This window comes from Durio zibethinus, chromosome 4 (assembly GCF_047325235.1).
Source record: "Durio zibethinus cultivar Kanyao isolate XHJ-2024 chromosome 4, ASM4732523v1, whole genome shotgun sequence".
In the NCBI taxonomy this organism is placed as follows: Eukaryota; Viridiplantae; Streptophyta; class Magnoliopsida; order Malvales; family Malvaceae; genus Durio; species Durio zibethinus.
In genome coordinates, this window is record NC_143165.1 from 670,742 (window position 1) to 694,266 (window position 23,525).

The 23,525-nt window shown below is 33.3% G+C and overlaps 3 protein-coding genes and 1 pseudogene across 3 annotated transcripts; 1 reads left to right on the forward strand and 3 right to left on the reverse strand.

Moving 5' to 3' along the window:
* Positions 1-342: 342 nt before the first annotated feature.
* On the reverse strand, positions 343-1,926 carry LOC111287672 (uncharacterized). The gene is made up of 3 exons (XM_022878346.2): positions 1,552-1,926; positions 939-998; positions 343-690 (listed from the first exon to the last, which is right to left on the reverse strand). Exons 1-3 carry the CDS (start codon positions 1,780-1,782, stop codon positions 580-582), a joined length of 402 nt encoding a protein of 133 aa, XP_022734081.2. The 5' UTR covers positions 1,783-1,926; the 3' UTR covers positions 343-579.
* A 5,072-nt stretch (positions 1,927-6,998) lies between these two features.
* On the forward strand, positions 6,999-8,046 carry LOC111288583 (uncharacterized). Its single transcript, XM_022879525.2, has one exon. The coding sequence runs from the start codon at positions 7,177-7,179 to the stop codon at positions 7,741-7,743; it is 567 nt and encodes a 188-aa protein (XP_022735260.2). The 5' UTR covers positions 6,999-7,176; the 3' UTR covers positions 7,744-8,046.
* Positions 8,047-18,317: 10,271 nt separating this feature from the next.
* On the reverse strand, positions 18,318-19,494 carry LOC111287676 (peroxidase RIP1-like; annotated as a pseudogene).
* A 1,050-nt stretch (positions 19,495-20,544) lies between these two features.
* Positions 20,545-22,815, reverse strand: LOC111287613 (cationic peroxidase 1-like). Its single transcript, XM_022878266.2, has 4 exons — positions 22,498-22,815; positions 21,558-21,749; positions 21,237-21,402; positions 20,545-21,115 (listed from the first exon to the last, which is right to left on the reverse strand). The coding sequence occupies exons 1-4, from the start codon at positions 22,720-22,722 to the stop codon at positions 20,730-20,732; spliced, it is 969 nt and encodes a 322-aa protein (XP_022734001.2). The 5' UTR covers positions 22,723-22,815; the 3' UTR covers positions 20,545-20,729.
* Between the last annotated feature and the right edge of the window lie 710 nt (positions 22,816-23,525).

Sequence of the window (23,525 nt, forward strand, 5' to 3'; positions counted from 1 at the left end):
GCAGACTGGGTTTGATTCAGGGCCCTTGAATTAATCTTCAGTGTCGATGTTATTGTTAACCTTATCATTCTCATACATGCTAATAAGCATAACAATAATGATATTACTTTTCATTTTTCAATCATATGTATCGGCATATATCAATTTTTTTTCTAGCATGTTTTTGGGAATTTTAGTAATTTTATTGTCGTTATATAAAATAATAATTGTCTATGACTGGATAAAATAAATAATTGTAGTCCATGAAATTTTCCCAAGGCACCAATCGTCCCCAACGTGTTGTTTGTCATCCTGGTGGTTGATTTTTCACTTGAGCAAGACATCCAAAATCCCAGCCCAGTAATGACTTTTAATTAAGTGCATCAGTAAATCATGGAATTGTGTTCGACATTTCTGATCCGGACAACTTTAACAAGCAATCAAATTTGAGTAATACATATCTTACAACGTTTCATTATTATTCTTCTTATACATTGCACAATCGCACACCAGGGAGTAAAACTTTTTACACTATTTTACAGAACATATCCTTGTGGTTATCAATAATTTAGGCAACGGTTATGAATCTGCCACTGATGCTTACTCAGCACCATTACAGGCATGGAGTATGGAGCATACATCAGTTGTTTCGAGAAACTTCTCTAAATTTGCAAGAATCAGAGGCCCATACTCGAAAACTATCCTCTTACACTGACAAGAAAAACACACCATGTTATATAAGAGTTATAAAGCATCCATGGGAAGGGGAAAAAGGAAAACCAATAAACAAGCAGGAGAGCAATTAGTCAAATTCTAAACATGGAGATTTCTGACCCTTAAACACAACAACTTGTACAAAAACCGACAGTTATGCTACTGGGGATTTATATAATGTAAATAGACCAACAGTAACTGATTTTTATGGATGAATAACAAAACCTAAGGTTAGTTTAACTCACCTTGTTGGCATAGTTCTGCACTGAATTACATCCCTTCAAAAGGAGCTCAATTATCTCCAGCTGCCATCAAGGCAAAAATGGGGTATCAAAATTAGTAATATTGCTGTCTGTTATATTGCACAAGGTATATACTTGTAATCATCCACTTGATCCTTCTTTACTTTAGCAATAGGCATCAAATAACCGAAATACCAAAGTATACTAGCAATACATCAACATCTCCACTACCCACTTACAAACCAATTTGCCAAACCTCATGTTGTCCGTATATACATTATATGTCAGAGACATTGCCTACATTTTCAAAGTAACTCAAAAGTACATTGATGATAACCCAATATAGAAGCTAGATTCAAGGAACATTTTACTGATATGGAGCAACTGAAAGGAAAGTGATAAAAGAAAACAGAAAGCAGAAGAACCATCAATGATGCCACTCTGGTGCCCTCTCAATCCACTCAAACAAAAGAAGAAAGGAAAAGGTTTTATATGTGTGTGAACTAATCCCAAGCTAGCAGTATTATATCTGATTCAACTAAAGCAGAAATTATATACAGGTATTCTTATACCAATCATCAACATGTAGTTTTCAAAAAGATGGAATAACACAAACCTGTGTATCAGGATCTTTCAACTTAAATAGTACTTCTGAAACAGCACGGTGGCACATGCCACAGCTCTCTTCACGGATTTGTGAAGATATAAGTGCAACTTTTTGACATAGGTTGACCTCTTGACAGAAAACTTCAGGCTGTATTGAAGAGATTTCCGTGGAGAAGAGAGGAACATAGTAGTCCACCAGTCTAATGCACTGTGCAGTACAGATCAGATAGTTAATTAGCATTTTTGGACTTAGGAAGAGAACAAAAGGAAGACACTAATTTTAAAAAATATCCCTGAACATCAAGTGGAAAAATAATATTCAATATTTTAGGCTTTTAGGGTTCAGTGAGTAGTTGGCACTTAACCATCCCCTTCTCCCCCATAAACTTTAGTTTAACAATACCTTTATACAATATGTTTGATGTAGTTGCATAACACTTAATGCTTATCATTGTTATAACCTATTGCGCTTTAATTGATATAGATGGAGGTGGATTTGCCATTTAAACTAAGTATCCTTCTTTTATAGTCAATGAATCAAATATAATGATGAAAAAGTGACCTATACAGGAATTATCCTGCTGGTCACTTACTATGCATGATGCAAAGATATACGTACATAAATACATACATATATATATATATATACACACACACACACATATATGCAACTAAGCTGGATGACTACCTGCTTTTCGGAAGATGATACACTGGAGCAGCTCTCATGAAGCATATCAACTATCTCAGTCCGGGTGTGGTTTTGTAAAAGGAAATCAATTGATTCAGTAGCAAATTCCTCACACAAGGTGCACACATTGTCATTCCGAGCAACCTTATCTACTACTTTCGCATCTTGCCCCTGGTTTATCTGCACAGCTGAACTAGGAATTCCATGTAATTACACTTGATTATTTCGCACTTTCACTGAACAATCTTAATTTAAAAAGTTAAACAATTTGCAATTTAAATTTTCAATTGAGAAAAAATGTACATGCGCATCTTACATCTTCAATGAGCAATCATTTAGGGATCTCACTACCATCTATTGGCAAAATGTGCCAAAGTTTCAAACATCTGCTAAATATGGATATTAATTCATAATGCAATATGCAAGAGGTATATTAACAGTTGAAGCGAACAGCCCAGATAATTCATGTTGATTAAGTATCCTCTATATATTTTGAGGGAACAGTCAGATCATCTTTGAGGATACATTGTTTTGATGCAGTGGATCTTGTTATGTTACAAAGTAACAAGAGAGAATTACCTGATGCTTAAGAGATTACCTCCTCAGTGGCTTCTAGCTGTCTAGCATCACATGCCCAGTGTCACGGGTCGAGACTCAAGCTCCGAACCCACGCGGCTCCGGGACCCGGGCATTCACCCTTCCGGCGTCCCAGATCAGCCTTCCGCCACGGTTCACACCCTTGTGAGGTATTGTCCGCTCTGGCCCCCCGGCCTCACGGTTTTGTCCTACAAAAGGCGCCTCACAAGGCGGAGATGGTGTGAACCCTTTTATACCCCAGGGACCTTCCTATTATGTTCGATGTGGGATTCAGAACTCTCCCTTAGGTCCGTGACATTCTCCCGCACCCAACCTCGTGACGCCCTCGTCACGGAGGCCGGCCACCCTGCCTACCTCCCTCGAGGCGCTCGGCGTGGATCGAACGGTTTAGGGCTGGCTCTGATACCACTTGTCACGGGTCAAGACTCAAGCTCCGAACCCGTGCGGCTCCGGGACCCGGGCATTCACCTTTCCGGCGTCCCAGATCAGCCTTCCGCCACGATTCACACCCTTGTGAGGTATTGTCCGCTCTGGCCCCCGGCCTCACGGTTTTGTCCTACAAAAGGCGCCTCACAAGGCGGAGATGGTGTGAACCCTTTTATACCTCAGGGACCTTCCTATTATGTTCGATGTGGGATTCAGGACTCTCCCTTAGGTCCGTGACACCCAGCTAGCACCCAATACAAAGAGGAACAAGAGCCCAAATCTCGCATCCATAATGCCTGGAGTTATTCACCACATAACATAAGAATCCCATAATGCAAATGAAGCACACTAAAAAGAAACATTCAATGTCTTTTAGATGAACATAACCATAAAGTAACGATTCTATAATACCAATAGACAAAACATTCAAACTATGTCGAGTGAATTTTAAACAACACATAAATTACTTAAGAGGTGCGGCCATAGTTGACAAGATATGAATGCCAATACACAAACCAATGAATGATATGCAATGCTATTAACTTTTTACCCTAAAGCAGATGTTGGCAGTGTGCCAGATACAAATCGACATCTCCTTTTTCCCATCTTTTTTCAACTAGTGGTGAGTCCATAATGTGTTCCACATATATCAGTTAACCATTTAGACGATTAGCCAATATTACCTTTAATTACTAGGTATATCTTACTAGCAAGAGACAGGTGGTAATTCTAGAACAAGCTAAGTATGCTATTGACTCCATGAATCTTAACTTAAAGGATCAGGCAAAAGAAAAGAAAAAAAAAAAAAAGCTGAAACTATCCGAAAGCAGATTATTTCAACACCAATACTTAAAACTAATAACAATTCATATTCTTGAGGCTTTCAATAATTAAATTAAACCATAAAATGATGAAAAAAAGACACAATATTCACACTAATATCAGATGAAAGAAAAACCAAAATATTTAATAAAGAAATGGAAGAAAACCCTTCAAAGATTTTGCATAAAATTAAACAATCGAAACTAATTAATAGTAAAACCCAGATTAACATAATAAAATAGGATTAATGAATTGGAGTTCAGATAAGATCAATGAAAGAATTGAATGCAAGAGAAGAGTTTTACGTTCGGATAGAAAAGTCAATGCAGATAGATTGAATGGAAGGGAAACTTTCTTCCCTTTCGAGTGTCGTTTTGGGATTGTCGTTGGCTCTGCCATTTTTAAACTCATCCATGTAGCAGTCTACGCACATTTAAGTCTAATTATATTAAAAATATTTTTAAAAAGTATTAAAAATTATATTTTTATATTGACAAGACTGCCAATTGTCGGTTCGCTACATCATCAAACGTTGACAAACTTGGTTCTCTGATCCATCTGATGACTGGAGCAGTTTCCAATATTGTAATGTCTTCACAAGAATAGGCCAAAGAAGCTTTGAAAACCAACGAAAACAGTTTCGCTTCTAGAGCCTGTATACTTGATTCCAAGATCTTGTCTTGTGATTCTACAAATATTGTTTTCTCCCCTTATGGTAGTTACTGGAGACATCTACGCTAAATTTGTGTATGAAAAGCCTGTCGAATCACTCAGAAAAGTTAGAGAATTGGAGGTGTCAAATCTCATCGAGACTATTTCTTTATCTGAAAGTTTGCCAATCCATTTTAGCAAAAACAATTTTGTCATTGACATATGGCATAACATCAAGAGCAGCCTTCAATGAAAAATGCAAAGAGCAAGAATCATTCATATCCAATATCACTTAGGTTAGTAAGTTGTCACTTGTCAGGAAGCTTCACCATTGCTGATAGGTACCCTTGTGTTAAAGTGCTTGAATTGATTAGTGGAAGGCCCAAATTTGAGAAGCTACATGAAGAAGCTGATAGGAAACGTGAACCTTGAGGGCTTCATTGCCGACCACAAGATCTGGTTGATATTCTTTTAGATCTCCAAGACAATGGCAAACTGGACTTTCCTCTATTTGTTGACAATATTAAAGCAATCATCTTGTCAGTTTTCTAATTTTTCATTTGCTGCATAATGCATACAACTAATGAAAGTAAATAATTGCTTAACATCGAGAATTAATTTGATATTATCTTATTTGCATAACTGTTGAATGGTCAGTGGCAGAACTGTTGAAGAACCCCTTTTGATGGCAAAGGAAAGGTGGATGATGCAGGCATTCATGAACTGAAGTTCGTAAAAGCAGTTATCAAAGAAATTAACATTAAGGCTGCACCCAGATGTGCCTCTGCTACTAAGAGAATGCTGCGAGAACTGTCATCTTGGTGGTAAATCAAGCTTTTGCTGCACAAAGCTTGTAGCATTTCTAAGAAATAATGCCATTGTTTCATACAAAAGCCCCCAAAATAGAATTGAACCTTGGAAAACTGGGTTGAAACTGAGTATTATAATATTCAAAATCAAAAACTCATTAATTTTGTAGTTTTCTCAAGGGTAAGATTGAAGATAAACAATGAAGTTCAAACCAACGCAAATCTTTTTGTAGCACAACTATGTTTACTAATACATATATATTAAAATGGAAACAAAGTTCAGAAGTGAAGGGACAGAGGTAGTGGTTCTTTAGTGCATTCGTTCCGTACAGTTCTCAAGAAAATGATCTACAGAAAGACGTTTAGTAAGTTGGTTTTGCCTTATCAATTGGCTTGTATAAAAAATATAGTCTTGCTTCCATTGTGATACTATTTGCAACTTCGTTGGGATGTTTGTAAATGCTGGCTCAGTGAGACAGTGAATGGGTGGTGATTGAGATTCACGTGGAGGTCCTGACTGAACCGACATCATGATTAGAAAAGGCTCCCACGACGAGAACGACCTCGACTGAGTCGTTGGACCAAATGGCTCTCCTTATTCCTAGTTTCCTACCAATGTAATCGATCAGAAGCCATTGATACGGGACAATGACCTCACAGTCATTTTTGCATCTAAACCAATGCTTGGCTTTTCATATCAGCATCGCTGGATCCTCTATATCGAGTCCATTTCTGGTCATTTATAGGTGAAGATGCACGAGAAGCACCACTTTCAGCAAACTATAATATCATTAAACGACACAAACTACAAAAAAAAAAAAAAAAAAAAAAAAAAAAAAAACCTTGAAATGAAATCTATGTTGAACTTTGACAAAAATAAACTATTTTGAAGAAATACTTCATAATTTCATTTTGAGAATCTCAGAATATAGTTTAAAACATGCAATTTGTTACTTAATGACTTACTGCTTTTTTTTTTAAATGCAATTTGGAATAAAAAAATAATTATTGGTGTATCGATATTTAAATCTTAAATTTATGAAATAATATATTTTTAAAAATAATTATATGAATCAATTAAATTAAACTCGATTACTATTATAAAGTCCAATCATTTGCTCTAGAACAATTAGATTATATATTTGAAATTTACCATGCTTACGCAACTTATTAAATATCAATTAGTCATTATTGATTAAAATTAAACTTGAGATGAGTGACATGGTTCTATATATTAAAACTGACTCAAACTTTAAAAAATTCGTTTAATTGCTACCTCTACTCTACATTCTGGCCGGCCAGGTACACTTAAATCGACAGGTGAACGGGTAAAAAATGGTTACATGCATAGAAATTAGATGAAAATATTTGTCTTTAAAGCTTAAGGGATACCCATTTTGACACAATTCTACAAGTCAATAATCAATTTCACAATATTGCATGTAACAGTAATATTCTTAATCTACACATATGACTTTAGGACTGCTGGTCCTGCTGTTCCTATAATATTATAACCTCAAAAGTGTACAGAGCTTAAAGCATAAAGGCTAAAGCTTTCCCTTCTGGCTCTTGGATTCTCTCCTTTATATCTTGTTACTCACTGATCACTGAAACCCAAAAACACCATAAATTTCATCCAAAGATGTTTAGCGCAAGCCCTGATCTTCCCCAGAATAAGACCCTCCAAATTATGCAGGAAGACAAGTTCTTTTCCAGGCTTTTATCCAAGGAAAACTCTGTGGCCAATCCTTCTTTCAGGGTCTACTATGGTGGAGTCTCCGGTGCTGTACCTTTCATGTGGGAGTCTCAGCCTGGTACCCCCAAACACACATTCTCTGATACATCTCTTCCTCCTCTCACTCCTCCTCCTTCTTACTACTCCAAGTCCAACTCAAAACCCATCAAGAAGCACTCAAGATCTGGTCTTTTGCACGCATTGTTTCCAAAGATGATCAGTTTGAAGAAAACCAATGCTGTACCTTCATCACCTTCTTCTTCATCATCGTCCTATTGGTCTTCTTCACCAATATTTCTTGCAATGAGTCCCGGGAAATATAATAGCAGGAGCCGATTTTCGACCCCACGTTCTTCGTTTGATTCCAGAGCAGATTATGAAGAAGCTGCAGCCATTGGATCACCAACATCAACTCTGTGCTTTGCCATAGGTAGAGGAAGTATCAGTAAGCTCCGTGGATGCTACGGCTGGTGAAGTTAAAGCCTTATCTTCAGCTATATTGACCACGGATCTGGCCAAGATATAGATTTGCGGGATGATAATCTCTCTCATATTCGTGTTGATTTACTCTGTAATCATCTAGGTATCTTAGTTCTTCTATGGGAAATATCCCAAAACTGTTGAATGCTATGGTAAATCATTTAGTTTTGCAGGAAGAACTGTTGTATTTTTCTCCTATGTGTCAATTTTGTAATCACTCCAAAGAACTTGTGGCTAAATTTGGCAAAAGTAAAAACCTATGAACCTTAATTTAGTAAGTTCCCTTTTTAAGGAAAACACTCTCAATTCTCCTAATCATGAGTACAATACTCATTGATTCTGTTTATCAAGGAGGGAGAGATCATTTACCGTCATGAACATCATCAACATCATCATCATCATCAACATCATCATCATCATCATCACCATATCATTCCTGTTGCCCTCTTCGATAATCATTAAAATTATCATAATTACCATCATTATGTTGGTCAACACAACTTCTAGGCTTATTGTGGCTTTCTACCCTAATCAGCCAGAATAATGTCCAAGTTTGGATTTTATTTACTGTGATGGAGATAATTTTTACTTGTAGGAGTAAATCTTGATTGGCTGACCTGTTTTTAGTTTTAACCCAAAGAATTATTGGCAAATATAAAGAGAAACAGACTATATTAATCCAAAATGGAATAATATTGGAGGCTTCACTCTTACTAATTTCTATCCAACAATGGGATGAGACTATTTTCAAGATTTTTTTCTTATTCAAGTTTTTTTCTTTCTAGCATAGAAGATTCAAATTCAGTTTTTGAATAGGAAAATTTGTGTGTCTCTGAATCAAATGTCGGGACGTATTTTTCATTCAAAAAAGGAAAAAAAAAGTGGCTAGGAATTTGCATATGCACTTGTTCAGTTACCCTTGCTGATCTTCACTGGACTAACAAGGATAGAGCTAGAGGGGGCAGGCAAGGGCCACTACGGCGCCACCAAAAATTTTTTACTTTTTTTTTTTTATACAATGATCATCAGTTTCATTTAATTATTACTTTGATCTCTTTTTTCTTTGAAATTATTGTTTGGTATCTCTTTTATCAATTTCCTACTTACGCCTCTGTGTATTAGTACTACTAGTTTTACAGCAGCTGATATTTTCTTTACAAATGTATATCATCGTAATTTAGTACCCTACATTGATCTTCCCTGATCTCAATGCTTTATCAACGGGAATATTTTTTGAAAGGACACTAATAATTTTGTTCAATAATTTACTTGTTTGATATAAATAACATAATCTTGTGGTGCAACGTGGGTGTTGATTAATTGGTGCAGATCTTGTTGGGAAAAACAACACCCACAAGCAGAACCCACACACAAAATAGTAAGTTCAAATCAAGAATAAAAACATAAATATATTTGGTTCGGCCCAACTTAAAATAGCCTACTCCAAATTCAATTCACTAACAAATAAATCTTTACAACTATGAGACTTTTGAGACTTTTAGAATGAGAAAAGTCTCCTAAAACTCCTTACTCAAAACTTAACCCAAAATCCAATTACACCATTTAATAGCTTACTCACTTAGCTATTTTCTTGGTGTCTAACTCTCTAGGATTACTAAACTAAAAAATAAAATACCTTATTTATAAGGGTGAAACCCCTTATACTTTTACTAAACTCCCGATGTATGATACTGGACAAATTCAAAACTCACTAACTTTCGATGTGGGATTATGAAATTCAAGGCAAATCCCAACAAATCATCCCTTAACTTGAATCTCTAAACACTTCAATAGTATTTGCAAAGCTAACACGTTTACCTTTCTTCTTTTCTTTCATCATAGGGATCCCAGCAATTGAGCTTTCATCAAGCATGTACAAGTGATTTTTGACCCTATTCCCTTGTAGAATCACACTACCATTCTTGTACACTTTCAACCAATCATTATTACCATAATATGTGTACCTCCGAGAAGCTAACTCACCCAAAACAATCAAATTGTAGTGACAACTTGGTACATACCTTACATGATGAAGTGTCCTAATAACACCATTATAAGATCTAAGGCAAACACTCTCAATTCCTTGAATCTGCACCTTTTCTTTGTTAGCAACCATAATATCCTCATACTTTTCATTCTCATCCAACTCCACAAAGCAACTCTTATGATTGCAAACATGAACTGTAGCAGCTAAATCTAAAATTCAACCTTTATCACTTTTCAAAGTCTGAGTTTCATCAACACAAGTTGTCAAAACAACATCATCATCATCAGACACGACAACAGCAGTATCACTCTTTTCTTCATCTAATTTTTTTTCATCATTCGCCCTTTTAAAAGCAGTCATATACGTTCTCAGCTTCCTGTAGCGTACTTGGATATGTCATTTCTTACCATAATAATAACATTCTATATCACTGTAATCTTTGTCTCTTGACTTGGATCTCTCTTTTGATTTATCAATTTTCTTTTGAGTCCTCCTCGATCAAAACCCTCTACAGCTAGTGTACTTCCCCTAAGTGATGAGTTTTGAACTCCCATAAACTTTTCATTCTCACGCAACAGGACAGTCACATCATCCAACTTCAAAGTAGACCTACCCACCAATACAGTCTGAACTAAATATCTATAAGACTTGGACAAAGATGACAGCAAAATTAAGCCTTCTTTTCATCTTTTAACTCATCAATAGAAATCGCTAGCAATTGAGAAACTAATCTATTAAACTCATTCAAGTGATTATGAAGACTCATACCTTCTTTCATCTTCAAAGAATACAGATTCATCTTCAAACATGATCTATTAGTTAATGACTTTGGAGCATAAATACCTCAAGCTTTATCCCATAAACTTTTCAGAGTACTCTCAGTCAATACCTTGTATTTTACTTCTTGAGCTAACGTTAATCTAATAGTACTAACAGCCTTCTTCTGAATCTTATTCCAATTAGCATCAGACATTTCTTCAGGCTTACTACTCTCTAATGTCTGATTCAACCCTTGTTGTGCTAACAGATCTTGAATCGTATTTTACCATAACATAAAATTACTCTTTTCATCAAATAACAAAATCTCAAACTTAGGCATAGACATACCAGACATACCTTCTTCAGATATCTTCAAACACTATTTCACGATCTCTTAGATTCACGAACCTTAAACCTCGAACCTCGTTCTGATACCACTTGTTGGAAAAAATAACACCTATACGCAGAACCCACACTTAAAATAGCAAGCTCAAATCAAAAATAAGAACACAAATATATTTAGCTTGGTCCAATTCAAAATGGTCTACTCCAAACCCAATCCACTAACAAATAAATCTTTAGAACTATGAGACTTTTGAGACTTTTAGAATGAGACAAATCTTCTAAAACTTTTTACTCAAAACTTAACCCAAAACCCAATTACACCCTTTAATAGCTTATTCACTTAGCTATTTTCTTGGTGTCTAACTCTCTAGGATTATCAAACTAAAAAATAAAATACCTTATTTATAATGGTGAAACCCCTTATACTTTTATTAAACTTTCGATGTGGGATACTGGACAAATTCAAAACTCACTAACTTTCGATGTGAGATTATGATATTCAAAGTAAATCCCAACAAATTGGTATCATATTGTTGGAAATAATGACTCAAATCTCATAAGAGATTTGTTTGAGATTTGTTTAAGATTTGTCAGATATTGCTTGTGGATAAAAAGACTTGTAAAAGAAGAATTCTAAGAGAAAGATGATTCTTAATAGGTAAGTTTAACTTGCAAAAAAAAAAATTCTAAAAGAAAAGGGATTCTTAATAAGTAAGTTTGACTTACAGAAAAAAAATTCTAAGAAAAAAGGGATTCTTAATAGACAAGTTTGTATGGTTATAACTAGGTGAAGTCTCTACAGGATTAGGTATAAAAAAAAGATGTAAGAGAGTTGTAAGATTTTATGAGATAGACACCCTATAGGAGTATTGGAGCTCTACGTCTTATGGGTGTATATGTTTATTTATGAGTGGACTAGAAGAGACTGAGATGATCTACATAAGTATGATGGATGAGAGCATATGGGTATGTATTTAGTTATATTGAAAGGGTACACAAAAGTTTGAGTTTGTGTTTGTTTGGGTTGAAAATACTTCATAAGACTAGAGAAGATTAAGAGTGTCTTATAAGTATTGATTGTTGAGTGAGATTGATGATTTGATGTATGTTTGTAATTCTCTACAACTGGCGAATCTTGTTTTTCATCCGTAGATGTAAATTAGTTGGACCAAATCACGTTAAATTGTTATCTCTTGTGTGTTTGATTAATTATTTAATCTTTTTTTCGTTGGTGTGATTGGATTGGAGGCTTTTAGCCCAATAAATAATATCAGAGTTGTGTGTTCCCCAATAAGTGGTATCATAACTGAAGGTTCGAAACATGAGAAGAGTTAAAAATTCAAGATGTGAAAAGAGCCAAAGGTTCGAGACGTGAAAAAGCTGAAAGTTAGAGATATGGGAAGAGCTAAATGTTTAAGATGTGAGAAATGCATGATTGAAACATGGGAAGAAGCAAGTTTAGAAGAGCTCGATTCAAGAGAAGAGTTTCGATTTAAGTTTTAAATATTGAGGATTAATTTGTATGAAGCGTGAAGACACAAGAGAAGAGAAGATGATTGTAAGATTTTTATTATAAGTGGAACCAAACATATTAGCATAAAGACAGATGATTGATGAAATTTGAGTGAAGGTGAAGATTGTTAGGAATAATGACTCAAATCCCATAAGAGATTTATTTGGGATTTATTAGAGATTTGTTTAAGATTTGTCAGATATTGCTTATGGATAAAAAGACTTACAAAAGAAGAATTCTAAGAGAAAGATGATTCTTAATAGGTAAGTTTGACTTGCAAGAGAAGAATTTTGAAAGAAAAAAGATTCTTAATAGGTAAGTTTAACTTACAGGAGAAGAATTCTAAAAGAAAAGAGATTCTTAATGGGTAAGTTTGTATGGTTATAAATAAGTGAAGTCTCTACAGGATTAAGTATGAGAAAAAGATGTAAGAGAGTTGTAAGATTTTGTGGGATAGACACCCCATAAGAGTATTGGGACTCTACGTCTTATGGGTGTGTATGTTTATTTGTAAGTGGACTAGAGGAGACTGAGAGGATCCACATAGGTATGATGTATGGGAGCATATGGGTATGTGTTTGGTTATATTGAAAAGGTGCCCAAGAGTTTGAGTTTGAGTTTATGTTTGTTTGTGTTGAGAATACTTCATAAGACTAGAGGAGATTGAGAGTGTCTTATAAGTATTGTTTGGGTTTGTGTTTATTTGGGTTGAGAATTCTTCATAGGACTAGAAGAGATTGAGAGTGTCTTATGAGTATTGATTGTTGAGTGAAGTTGATGATTTGATGTATGTTTGTAATTCTCTATAACTAGTGGATCTTATTTTTCATCCATGGATGTAGATTAATTGGACCGAACCACCTTAAATTATTGTCTCTTATGTGTTTGATTTATTATTTGATTTTGCTTTCGCTGATGTGATTGGATTGGAGGTTTTTAGCCCAACAGATCTCTCTCTCTCTCTCTCTCTCTCTCTCTCTCTCTCTCTCTCTCTCTCTCTCTCTCTCTCTCTCTCTCTCTCTCTCTCTCTCTCTCTCTCTCTCTCTCTCTCTCCCCCCCCTTGTGACTAGTTAATACATAGAGGAAAGATGGATACAAGTTCCTATCTTGATATTTAATTTGGGTTCTCAGTTCTGCTTTTTTTAGTCTTTTTTACCATTGTTTTCTCCTACTAGACTTACAAATCTTGTCTCATTTAAGTCAGAGGAAACCTCATGTTGGCTTTTGTTAGTCTTTAAGTACATAAATTTTTCCACCTACTTCAACCTTCTCATCAATACATGCTCATTTCTTATGTATATAAATAATCTGTCACCATCCAGTGCTTTCCATTCTTTCATTTTACAGTTGTCTAACACAATATCAGATCCAAAGTAAATTGGGAAGACCACTAAAAAACAACCATAACCTGCCAAGCTAAGGAAAAAGCCAATATAGATGAAATTAAAGCAAATAAAGAATGTTTTGATTAAGGATGATGATGGTTTATACACCAAAAGCTCATCTCTTTCTATTGCAAAACAATTAGTAGTCCGATTAGACTTGTAAAAGAATAATGTAAAGCAACAAATAACGGCTAATTTAATTGATAAAAAGAAATGTCTTTTTCTTTATCCACCACGATTCGGTTGTCGTAGAAAATACTTTGAAAATAAAATTATTAAGATACTAAATCGATATGAAAAAAAAAATGTAATTTTGAAATAATCTAAAAGGGAGATTAGAGTCAAGCAATGCTTCGAAATATCCTAACCATAATAAAAAAAATACTACGCCAAATTAAAGTTAGAAAAAGAAAAGTTAATTGATCCATTACATTGACCAATTTTTTTTTATACAAAATTGACAATCATTGTAGATAAAGTAGAGGCTTCTTTTTTGAGACTGTATTAAAAAGAAAGGCTATCAAATTAAATAAAGAAGAGAAAAACAATGAAAAATGTACGAAAAGATCTCTCGTTCTTTACCTTTGGTAAAAGAGTAGATAACTAAAACAACCAAACACTTGATCTTTACGCTATAAGTTGTCGGCGGTAAAGAACAGAAAAACAATGAAAAATGTACGAAAATATCTGTCATTCGTCAGCTTTCATTAAAAGGTAAAAGAGTAAATAATTAAAACATCAAACACTTCTTCTTTACAGCTATAAGTTGTCGGCAGTTTTGCAGGTGGTGACCTGGGTTGTCCACAGCGTATCCATACACGTGAGGCTGAGCCATTTTTCTGTATGGGATATTTTATACAGAAAAACTGCTTGCCCTGCGGATATCCCTGGAACCCATTTGGTACTGGCTATGGATTCAATGATAAAGCATGTCCCTTTTCCAATTAAGCTCAACATGCTACCCATCTAAAGAAGAAGATAATGCTGCAGCCAATATTATCAACATAAATGGAATTTTCATAGATTCAAGGCTGCTAAAGGTGAAGAAATGTGCGGCTGGATTTAATTACTACCTTGGTTAATCCTTGGTGTATTATTACCAGAGGCTTTATCAATATTAGCAATGCATACATTGTAGGAGTACCTTATTGTATTTCCTTCAGGAGTTCTGAGAAATGGTATCTCCTCCTCTTATAAAAGAATAAGATGTAATAAAACTTTCTAACACATGCTACAGCATACTGGAGTTGATGAAGATTTGGGTTCGAGTCTGCCAATGAACTTCATTGGTGGGGGACCCGTTTATTCAATGTAAAACCTCGCTTCCAATTTACCTTGATCATGGGAAGCCTCCCCTCATCTTAAATATTTTCTGAAAAAATACGTACTCCAGGAGTAGATTAATTTAAAACAAATTAAAGATGGGATCTTCCATGGATTGTAAGCAATCAAAGTTCCGACCCTATTTACCTCTTAACAGAAAGGAGAGACAATTATTAGAATTTTTCGTAAGTAAGTTATTATTAATTAATGATTTTAATTTAATAAAATTAATTGATAAATTTAATTTTAATACAAGACAAGTACGAAAGCTCAAATAATTTAATATAATCATCTAACTATAGGCTTTATACATCTTATTAAGTGTGACATGATAATTGTATAAGTCTTTGGTCCGGTAAATCGTTGATGAGAAGACTTACGAGATTATTTAATTAAAAAGGTTAAAGTTCACTCTTCACTTTTTATATATGAAAATTACCCATTTTAGAAATCACTAACAAGAGAGAAGAGCGAAGTGGAAGACCTTAGTTACTTCAAAAATTGTTTTCCTTCTATGAATTCATGATGACTATCCAAACATTTATGTCTAATCTCTTCAATTAATGTATGGTATTCTAATTTTCACACAATAATCTTAAGTAAGTGCTTACAGCAGAACAATGCATGTAGTCTTATATCAGAATTTCATATTTAAGCCAACAGAAGTCCAGGACCAGGAGCCAACAAATTTGTTTCCCACAATTTATTCACAGTCAAAAGAAGAGAAGATGCATATATGTCTACAATAAAGTTTCAATTATCTGCAACATATGCTACAGCCTATATTGATATAAACAAAATACATATTTATGGGCCAAATTGATTCCCCTAACCTCTGTGAAGATTGTTTAATGTAAGGGAATTAGTACCAAGGGAATGTAAGTAGCTGTCAATATTAACCTTCATTCTTTGTGGTCACTCCGGCCATGCTGCAATGTTCCCATATGACGAAGTTTGGAAATTATCTCATTGCAATAGTACCATATCTACCTACAGATATACACATAAGAGGAACAAGTCTTAACCTTCAAGAATGAATAAAACCAATCGACCTAATCAGGAGTTAAGCCAGAGAAGCAAAACATTCCAACCTGCAATTTTGCATGCATATTCCGATGACTTAAAATGCAAAATACAGATGCTAACTGTTGAAATACCTTTTTCTCTGCAGTTCAAGCAGCATCAAGGAAACTTAGAATAATTATATTACTCACCATCTGATTAGTTTTGTGTTGCCATTGAGGAGAGAACTTAATTTCTCAAGAACTTCCCCACCATAAGAGTATCTCTCATTCTGTGATGACCTTATAACATATAGATATGATAAAGGCATACATGTAATAAAGGAAATTAATGTAAAGAGCGAGAAAGTGGAAGACCGTAAAAAAAAACTTGAAAACTAGAAAGTCTTAGATGAAGTTCTTTATATAAAGTTTGTGAAGTTCCCTAATAAATAAAATATAATATCAAAAATCAAAATCTATAAATTAAAAGGTTTCATTAAATATATCAAGTGTGTAAATTTTGAAAAAATTTTAATAAATTTTGATATATATTTTTAGATGACATTTTTAATAAAAAAATATTGACAAAATTTTTATCATTAAATATGTATCAATCAAATTTAACTTATAAATAATTTTTTTAATTTTTTTTACATATTATTGATTTTCATATTAAATTCCATCAATCTATCGATTTAAATTCTTAATTAAAGTTTTTATTAAATCATTTTTAAAAAGAGACTTCACAAACTTCTCTTTAACATCTTCATGTAAATTTTGTCCTGAAAACTATACCTTAACCTCTTTAAGCCAAATGGCTTTAATGTATGGGTCACTCAAGATTTTTGAGACTTATTGAGACATAAAATAAAAGAAAAAAAAATCATAAAAAATAATTTTAAAATAAAAATTGAATAAGAATATTAATTAAATGTTAAAAATGACATAATTTTGAGACATTAAAAAGAAAATGAACAAAATTTGTGGAGGGGAGTAATTAAATCATTGGCTTATATCATTAGAATTAAAGGTGTTCATAAACTCAACTGCATGGAATCATGTTTGATTTACATTTTCAAAATTTTGCGTAAGACTTGATCCTAATTGGCTTACTCATTAATTTCATATAATCCGATCCATTACTAGTTAAAATATTTTTAAATTATTTTAAATTATTTTTTTACTTAACTCTTTTATCTTTTAAATTTTTTGAAATCAATTATTAAAAAAGTGCAAAAATAAAATATTTTATATTAGTATAAGTTGATCTCTTCTTATATATTTTAATATTTTTTTAATTTATACTTTGAACAAGTTTTAATATTGTATTTCAATTAGTGTTTTTATTTAAGATTATGATAAAACTTTTACCATCTACTTAGTATTGATAAAATTTTGTTATTAATATATATATTTATATTAGAAATGCTTGTTATAAGAAATGCTAGTTTCATGTGATGGTTGTAAGATGAGAATATTAGGAAATTTAAGTAAAAATCTTATTTTAATCATTTTCTTATTGAATAAAAAAAATTGTCCTATATATATACACAAAAAACTATATCGTGCTTAACATTTATTACCAAAATTTATTATTTTATTATTAAACCGCCTAGCTTCAACTTACCTAAATATTGATGAATGTGACATTATTTGAGGAGACACTATCTAAAACACTTGAAATGAACAATTATGAAATAAATACAATGAATATTCAAACAAATTAAGGTCCATATAAGATAAGAGTTAAAGGGAAAGATTTACGTAAAGTTTTATAGATAAAGTTTGCAAAATTTTTTATTAAAAATAAATAAATAAAAATAAAAATAAAAAATCAAATCTGATAAATTAAAAAAATCTAATAACATAAATTAAGTATTCAAATTTTAAAATTTTTTTATTAAATTTTGATATATTTATTAAATAGATATTTTTAATAATATTATTAATAAAATTTTTATCGTTATATAAGTATCAATTAAATTTGAATTATAAATAATATTTTTAATATTTTTTTTACATATTATTGATTTTCATATTAAACTTTATCAATCTATAGTTTGGATTTTTTATTAAAAATTTTATTAAATTATTTTTTTTAAATTCATAAATTTCATCTAAATAACTTTATATAAGTTTTGTATAGAAGACCTCTTATTCAACAACAAATGCAAAAGATTACCAATTATTAATATAGAAAAAAAATTTTATGACGAATTGGAGTTGGAAAGTAGCAAAGCACGGCAGCTTCATCAATTCACCTTCCAGCAATTGACACGAATTTGTCCTTTCTTCCCAGTCAAGGGCTTGATGTTTCCCATCTTAATCACCGACTTTGGCAAAATCATCCCAGAAAGCTTCAGAATTCAAGCTGTAAGTCTTTACAAGTTTATCAGGTGAGCCACCATTGAAAAGTGCTTGATCTGACGTGCACAGACCCCTTTTCTTCACCAAAATTTGAAAGTATGCAGTGTCAAAGTGTGCAGGTGATGTGTCAAAAGCTGCAAGGTTAGAGTTGCCTCCGACAAGATCGAGGGCAAGTTGCTCTACGCTATTTTGCCAAGGTAGGGTCAATATTGGTTGCATTGTAAATTCTGTTCCTAAAGATAGCACATTGTGACAACCCGATGGTGTGGCCGCCAGACAGAGCTACAAGGTCTCTTCGGTTTAGGCCCTGATTCTTAAAGTTGTTGATTAATGAAGGGAGGTCCATGGATGATGCAGACGGAAGTACACTGTCTGCTAGGGTCCTGCTAGCTGTGGTGGAATCTCTGCAACCCAATCGAACCTTCCACGTCGGGCCTTCTAGCTGCAACCATGATATAATCTTGGACAAGAAATGTTTCTTATTAATTCAACTGATAAATTTTGCCAATGAAAATGAGTTGAACTTTAGCGCAACAGCCAATATATCTGCACAAGAGACCACAGGACGTCCTCAAACTCTGTCCACATCAGCTTTAATTCGGTCTTCCACTTCAAATCCTCTCACAGAATTCAAATTGCATATGAGGAGTAAATGGCTATAGGCTTTATAAATTTGCTGAATTTCTGTATTTGAGGTTTCTGTTGTGACTCTTGGGGTGGTGGGTGTCGATATTTATAGCTAGAGAGGAAGTATTTTGGACCGCATGGATTTGTTAGTTTTGGACTTTGCACATTATTTGGACTATGTCATAGGATCTTTTGTTTACTAGCCCAATGCGCTTTGGTCACTCAGGCAAGCAAACGAGGAACCTTCACACCTGTACATGAGGCTGCTAAAATTATGATGAAAAGCTGAACTTACCAACAGTGTAAACAACGACTGATTACAGGAAGATTTCTCGTTGAGGCATCAACTAGGATGTACAGCTGAATAAACCTCTCATGGCTAGCTTCAAGGTCTAATAAAACATGCTGAAACAGAGCCTGAATTAATAGCTTCATTTGTTAATCTTAGCCAAAAAGACTGCATTTTTTGTTTCTCTCCCTAAAGGAGGACCAAGTAGATGATTCAGCAATTTGACGAAAACTGTTTCGGAAATAATCAATTTGAGTTCCAAATATTACTCATACATAGCTTAACCACATTCATATAGCCGATGGCTAATTAAATCGATATATGGATATGTCAAACATTAATTTAATTACCCTTTTTTTAATTTATATGGACATAAACGTCCCTAACTTAAAAAATTTTGGACTAACCAATATATAATAATCTCTCATTTCCTAAATCTCATCTTTTTCTCTTTTTTAATATTCAAATTTGAGAGCCAACCGACTTTTGGATTAGTTAACATATCATTAAAATTGACACTTAGAAAATACAAATTTAAGAGAATTTAAGCGTATAATATTTTTTTTAGTCAACTATGTAATAGAACGAGAGGATTTAAGAGTAGATTAAGAATTTCGAAAAATAATATTCAAATTTGAGACATATAAATTATAACATTAACTTAACATTTATAAAATTTCAAGATTTAATATAATTACCTTTAAAAAATAATATCTAACATGTTTAGAATTTAAACCTCAGCACGTATTATCATTCCTTCTGTCATCAAATTACGACCTTTTTTATCTAAATAAAAATAATAATAAAAAAAAATTAACATCCATGGGTGTGCTCCAACTCTACAATAAGAAGGAAGTTTTATCATCATTCCTAATATAATTAATTATTGGGCCTTTCTCGGGTACTCGGTTCAACCCATTTGGTCACTGAACTCTTACTTAATGATGAAATAATTATTGGAGACAATTTGTGAAAGATGGGGTTTGTCTGATTTGGACCTAATTATTCTAGTGCTATGGGTTTCTTTTAATCTCATTGTTTTGTTGGGTGAATTGCCTATCACTGTTTAATTTTTTTAGTTTTTACCATTAATAACCAATTTGAAGAAATGAAAGGAGCCTGCAAATTAAAATGATTTCACCGAACCTGTCAGTTTGCTCCATGATATTGGCAAAATTCAGCATAATTACATTAGCTTGCTAAACTAAACAAATTTATTCAATTGCAGCAAGTGCAAGTTGAAACGAACATTGATTTTCATTACAATTGGCCAAAAAAAACCTTAAATTACATGAACAACATTCAATTTTTCATTTATTCCAACATCTATTCCATTTGAAAACTGAAAAATGGGAAATATCAACACTAAAAGATGGACAACTCAATTGACTTTCCTACAATTCTTCCTGATTTGGCCTCGTTTTCCCGTGGGTGGGCTAAGGTTTCCCATCTTTACCATTGCTTTGGCAAAATCTGTCCTAAAATATCCCAAGTTGGAGCTGTAAGCATTAACTTGAGAGTCCGTCGAACCCCCACTGAAGAGCTGTTGGTCGGAGTGTAATAATCCTTTGTGGCTCTTCAAATTCTTGAAATATGCATTGTCGAATAATGTTGGACTTCTTGTGTCCAGAGGAGAAAGGTTGTTGACTCCTCCTCTGCGTGGACACTTTGTTTTTAGCGAGGTTGCAAAGGAGGAGTCAATCGTTTTCTCACTGTAGATTCTTGGGCGGAAGCTTACGCACCTAGCTTTCCCGATGGTGTGAGATCCTAAAGAATTAATCAACAAAATAACATCATTTCCTTGATGTTAACATGATTTTGGTAAGATTGTTAATCGATTTTGATGGTTAATAGTAAAGAAGTTGTAAACAGCTCAACATATATATACCTGAGAGGGCTACCATTTCTTTAGCAGTGAAACCTTTTTTTGAGAAGGCTTTGATGAGGCCACTAAGGTTCAAAAATGGAGAGGGAAGGTTGGAATTAGCAGCCTTGAAGCTTGCAGTGGTTGAATCTCTTCTACCCAACAGAACTGTCCAACTAGGTCCTCCAAGCTGAAAGAAAGTCTAAGTCATGATGAGTATTGACAGTGTGATACATATGTTAAAGATGATATCTGAACTGTAATATAATGTTTAATATAATATCTGAACTTTAAAATATGGTACAAATCATGATTAAAATTTAAAATCAGGATCTTTTCACTTACGGCAACAACGGAGTCACGAGCAGCAACTGCGACAATATCAGCACAAGAAACAACACCAGGGCACAATCTCTCCAATCGAGACTTGACGTTATCAATTACTTTATATCCTCTCACTGAATGTTTGTTTGGACCAGCCTTTTTTTCTCCCTTTATATTTGCTGTATCATCCAACAGTATGGATGCATCACATCCCTGATTCATAATATATAAACAAACTTGTAATTACTCTAAATGATCTAAACTTGTAAATTACATGAGACAATACGAATCTCATGCATGATCATAAGGTTACATTTCCTAGCGCCAAACAAATAAAATGGTTAATACTAAAACACAACTACAAAGAAGTGTTTGTTAATCATTTGCAAACCCCAAATAAAATGGTACTGTTGGAATTTAATTAATAATTGAATCCAGGACATGTTTTTGTTTTATCCAAAGTCAATCCATTTTCGTCAAGCTATATTTACAGGTTATTGATAAATATTAGTAATACCAAATTATTTAGATCAGCTTATATAGTATGTTAAAATACAGAGTTAGATGTAGGTTAGGACAGTTCCATCCCCCTACCCCTTCCCTTTATTTATGTTAAAACGTTTTGTATTCTTTTGAATTAAAATTATTTACAGTAAATCTTTGTATGCAAGTGACAGCTTCCTAACTTTTAAAGGAAAAAAATAGATAAAGGTAAGGGAAAGTTAATGAAGAATATTCAAAGCAAATCAAAATAGGCAAATGATAAGGGAAAGTTAATGAAGAATATTCAAAGCAAATCAAAATAGGCAAATGAGAAGGGAAAGTTAAAGAAGATATGCATTATAGGCATGCAAATTGATATCATGCATGCAAGGCCAAGCAAGAATTAATGTTTCATGGAAAAATTAAGTAATTTGTAGCATTAATTAAGCTGGAAAAGATGAAACAAAAGAAGACTTGCATTGACAAAGCAATCGTGGAAATGAAGACGGAGCAAGGAAGCCCCCATGCGAGCCTCCTTCGATACAGCAGACTTCACTTCTGATTTAATGGTGGCAAGTGCTTTAGGGCATGTTGTTGCATAAAAGTTAGAGGACAATTGGGCAGATGCCACATTGATAAGAATAAAAAACAAACCTGAGAAGAATTTGAACTTGCTAAAAGGAAAGGAATATTTGGAAGCCATGGACAACAATTTTGCAAGAAAATATCAAAAAAAAAAAAAAAAAAAAACCGATAAGTATAGCTAGCTAGGCTTCAAGTTCTGAGCTGGGTAGTGGTGATATAAGATGTACATAAATTCCTATATTTATAGAGAGCTTTGCCTTGGAGGCTTCCACTCTTTTGCATTTTTCCAACCTATGAAGTCAATGGAAAATAAAAAAAGAAAAGAAGAAAAAAACCTGTTCAATAAAGAGGTGAGGGGTGAATTTTTAAACTTAATTAGAGTAAATACTAAATAGATAATAATTTGGGTTTAGCTGTAATTTTTTTTATTTGCAGTTGTCAAAATTTTAACTTTAAATTTTGATCATTAAAATTAAAAATTCAATATTATATCATTAATTATAATTCATATATGTAAAAGGTGACAGTGATCTCTTTAGTGCATGTCACTGTTATTAACCCCTTGAAACAATAAAACGTTAGGCGAAATGAATAAGGCCTTGTCTCTATTCAATTAGACTTTAGCGAAAATGTGTTTGTCTCACCAAAAAACAAAAAAAAAAAGATGAGAAACGAAAGGGAAACAAAACTCGTCCATGCGTTTATTTCTTCCTTTCGTTGGATTGAGTGGACATGCGTTTCTTGTTGTAAATTTATGGATTTTTTATATATTTTTTCTAGGTATGAACTTAGGACCACAAAAGGGAAAAAAAAATAATGATTGTATCACGGGAACAGTTATAACATATGGAAGCTGTCGTCAATTTAAATTTACAAATTTTGTAAAATAATTGGTGCTACATTTCTAAAGTCAATAAAGAT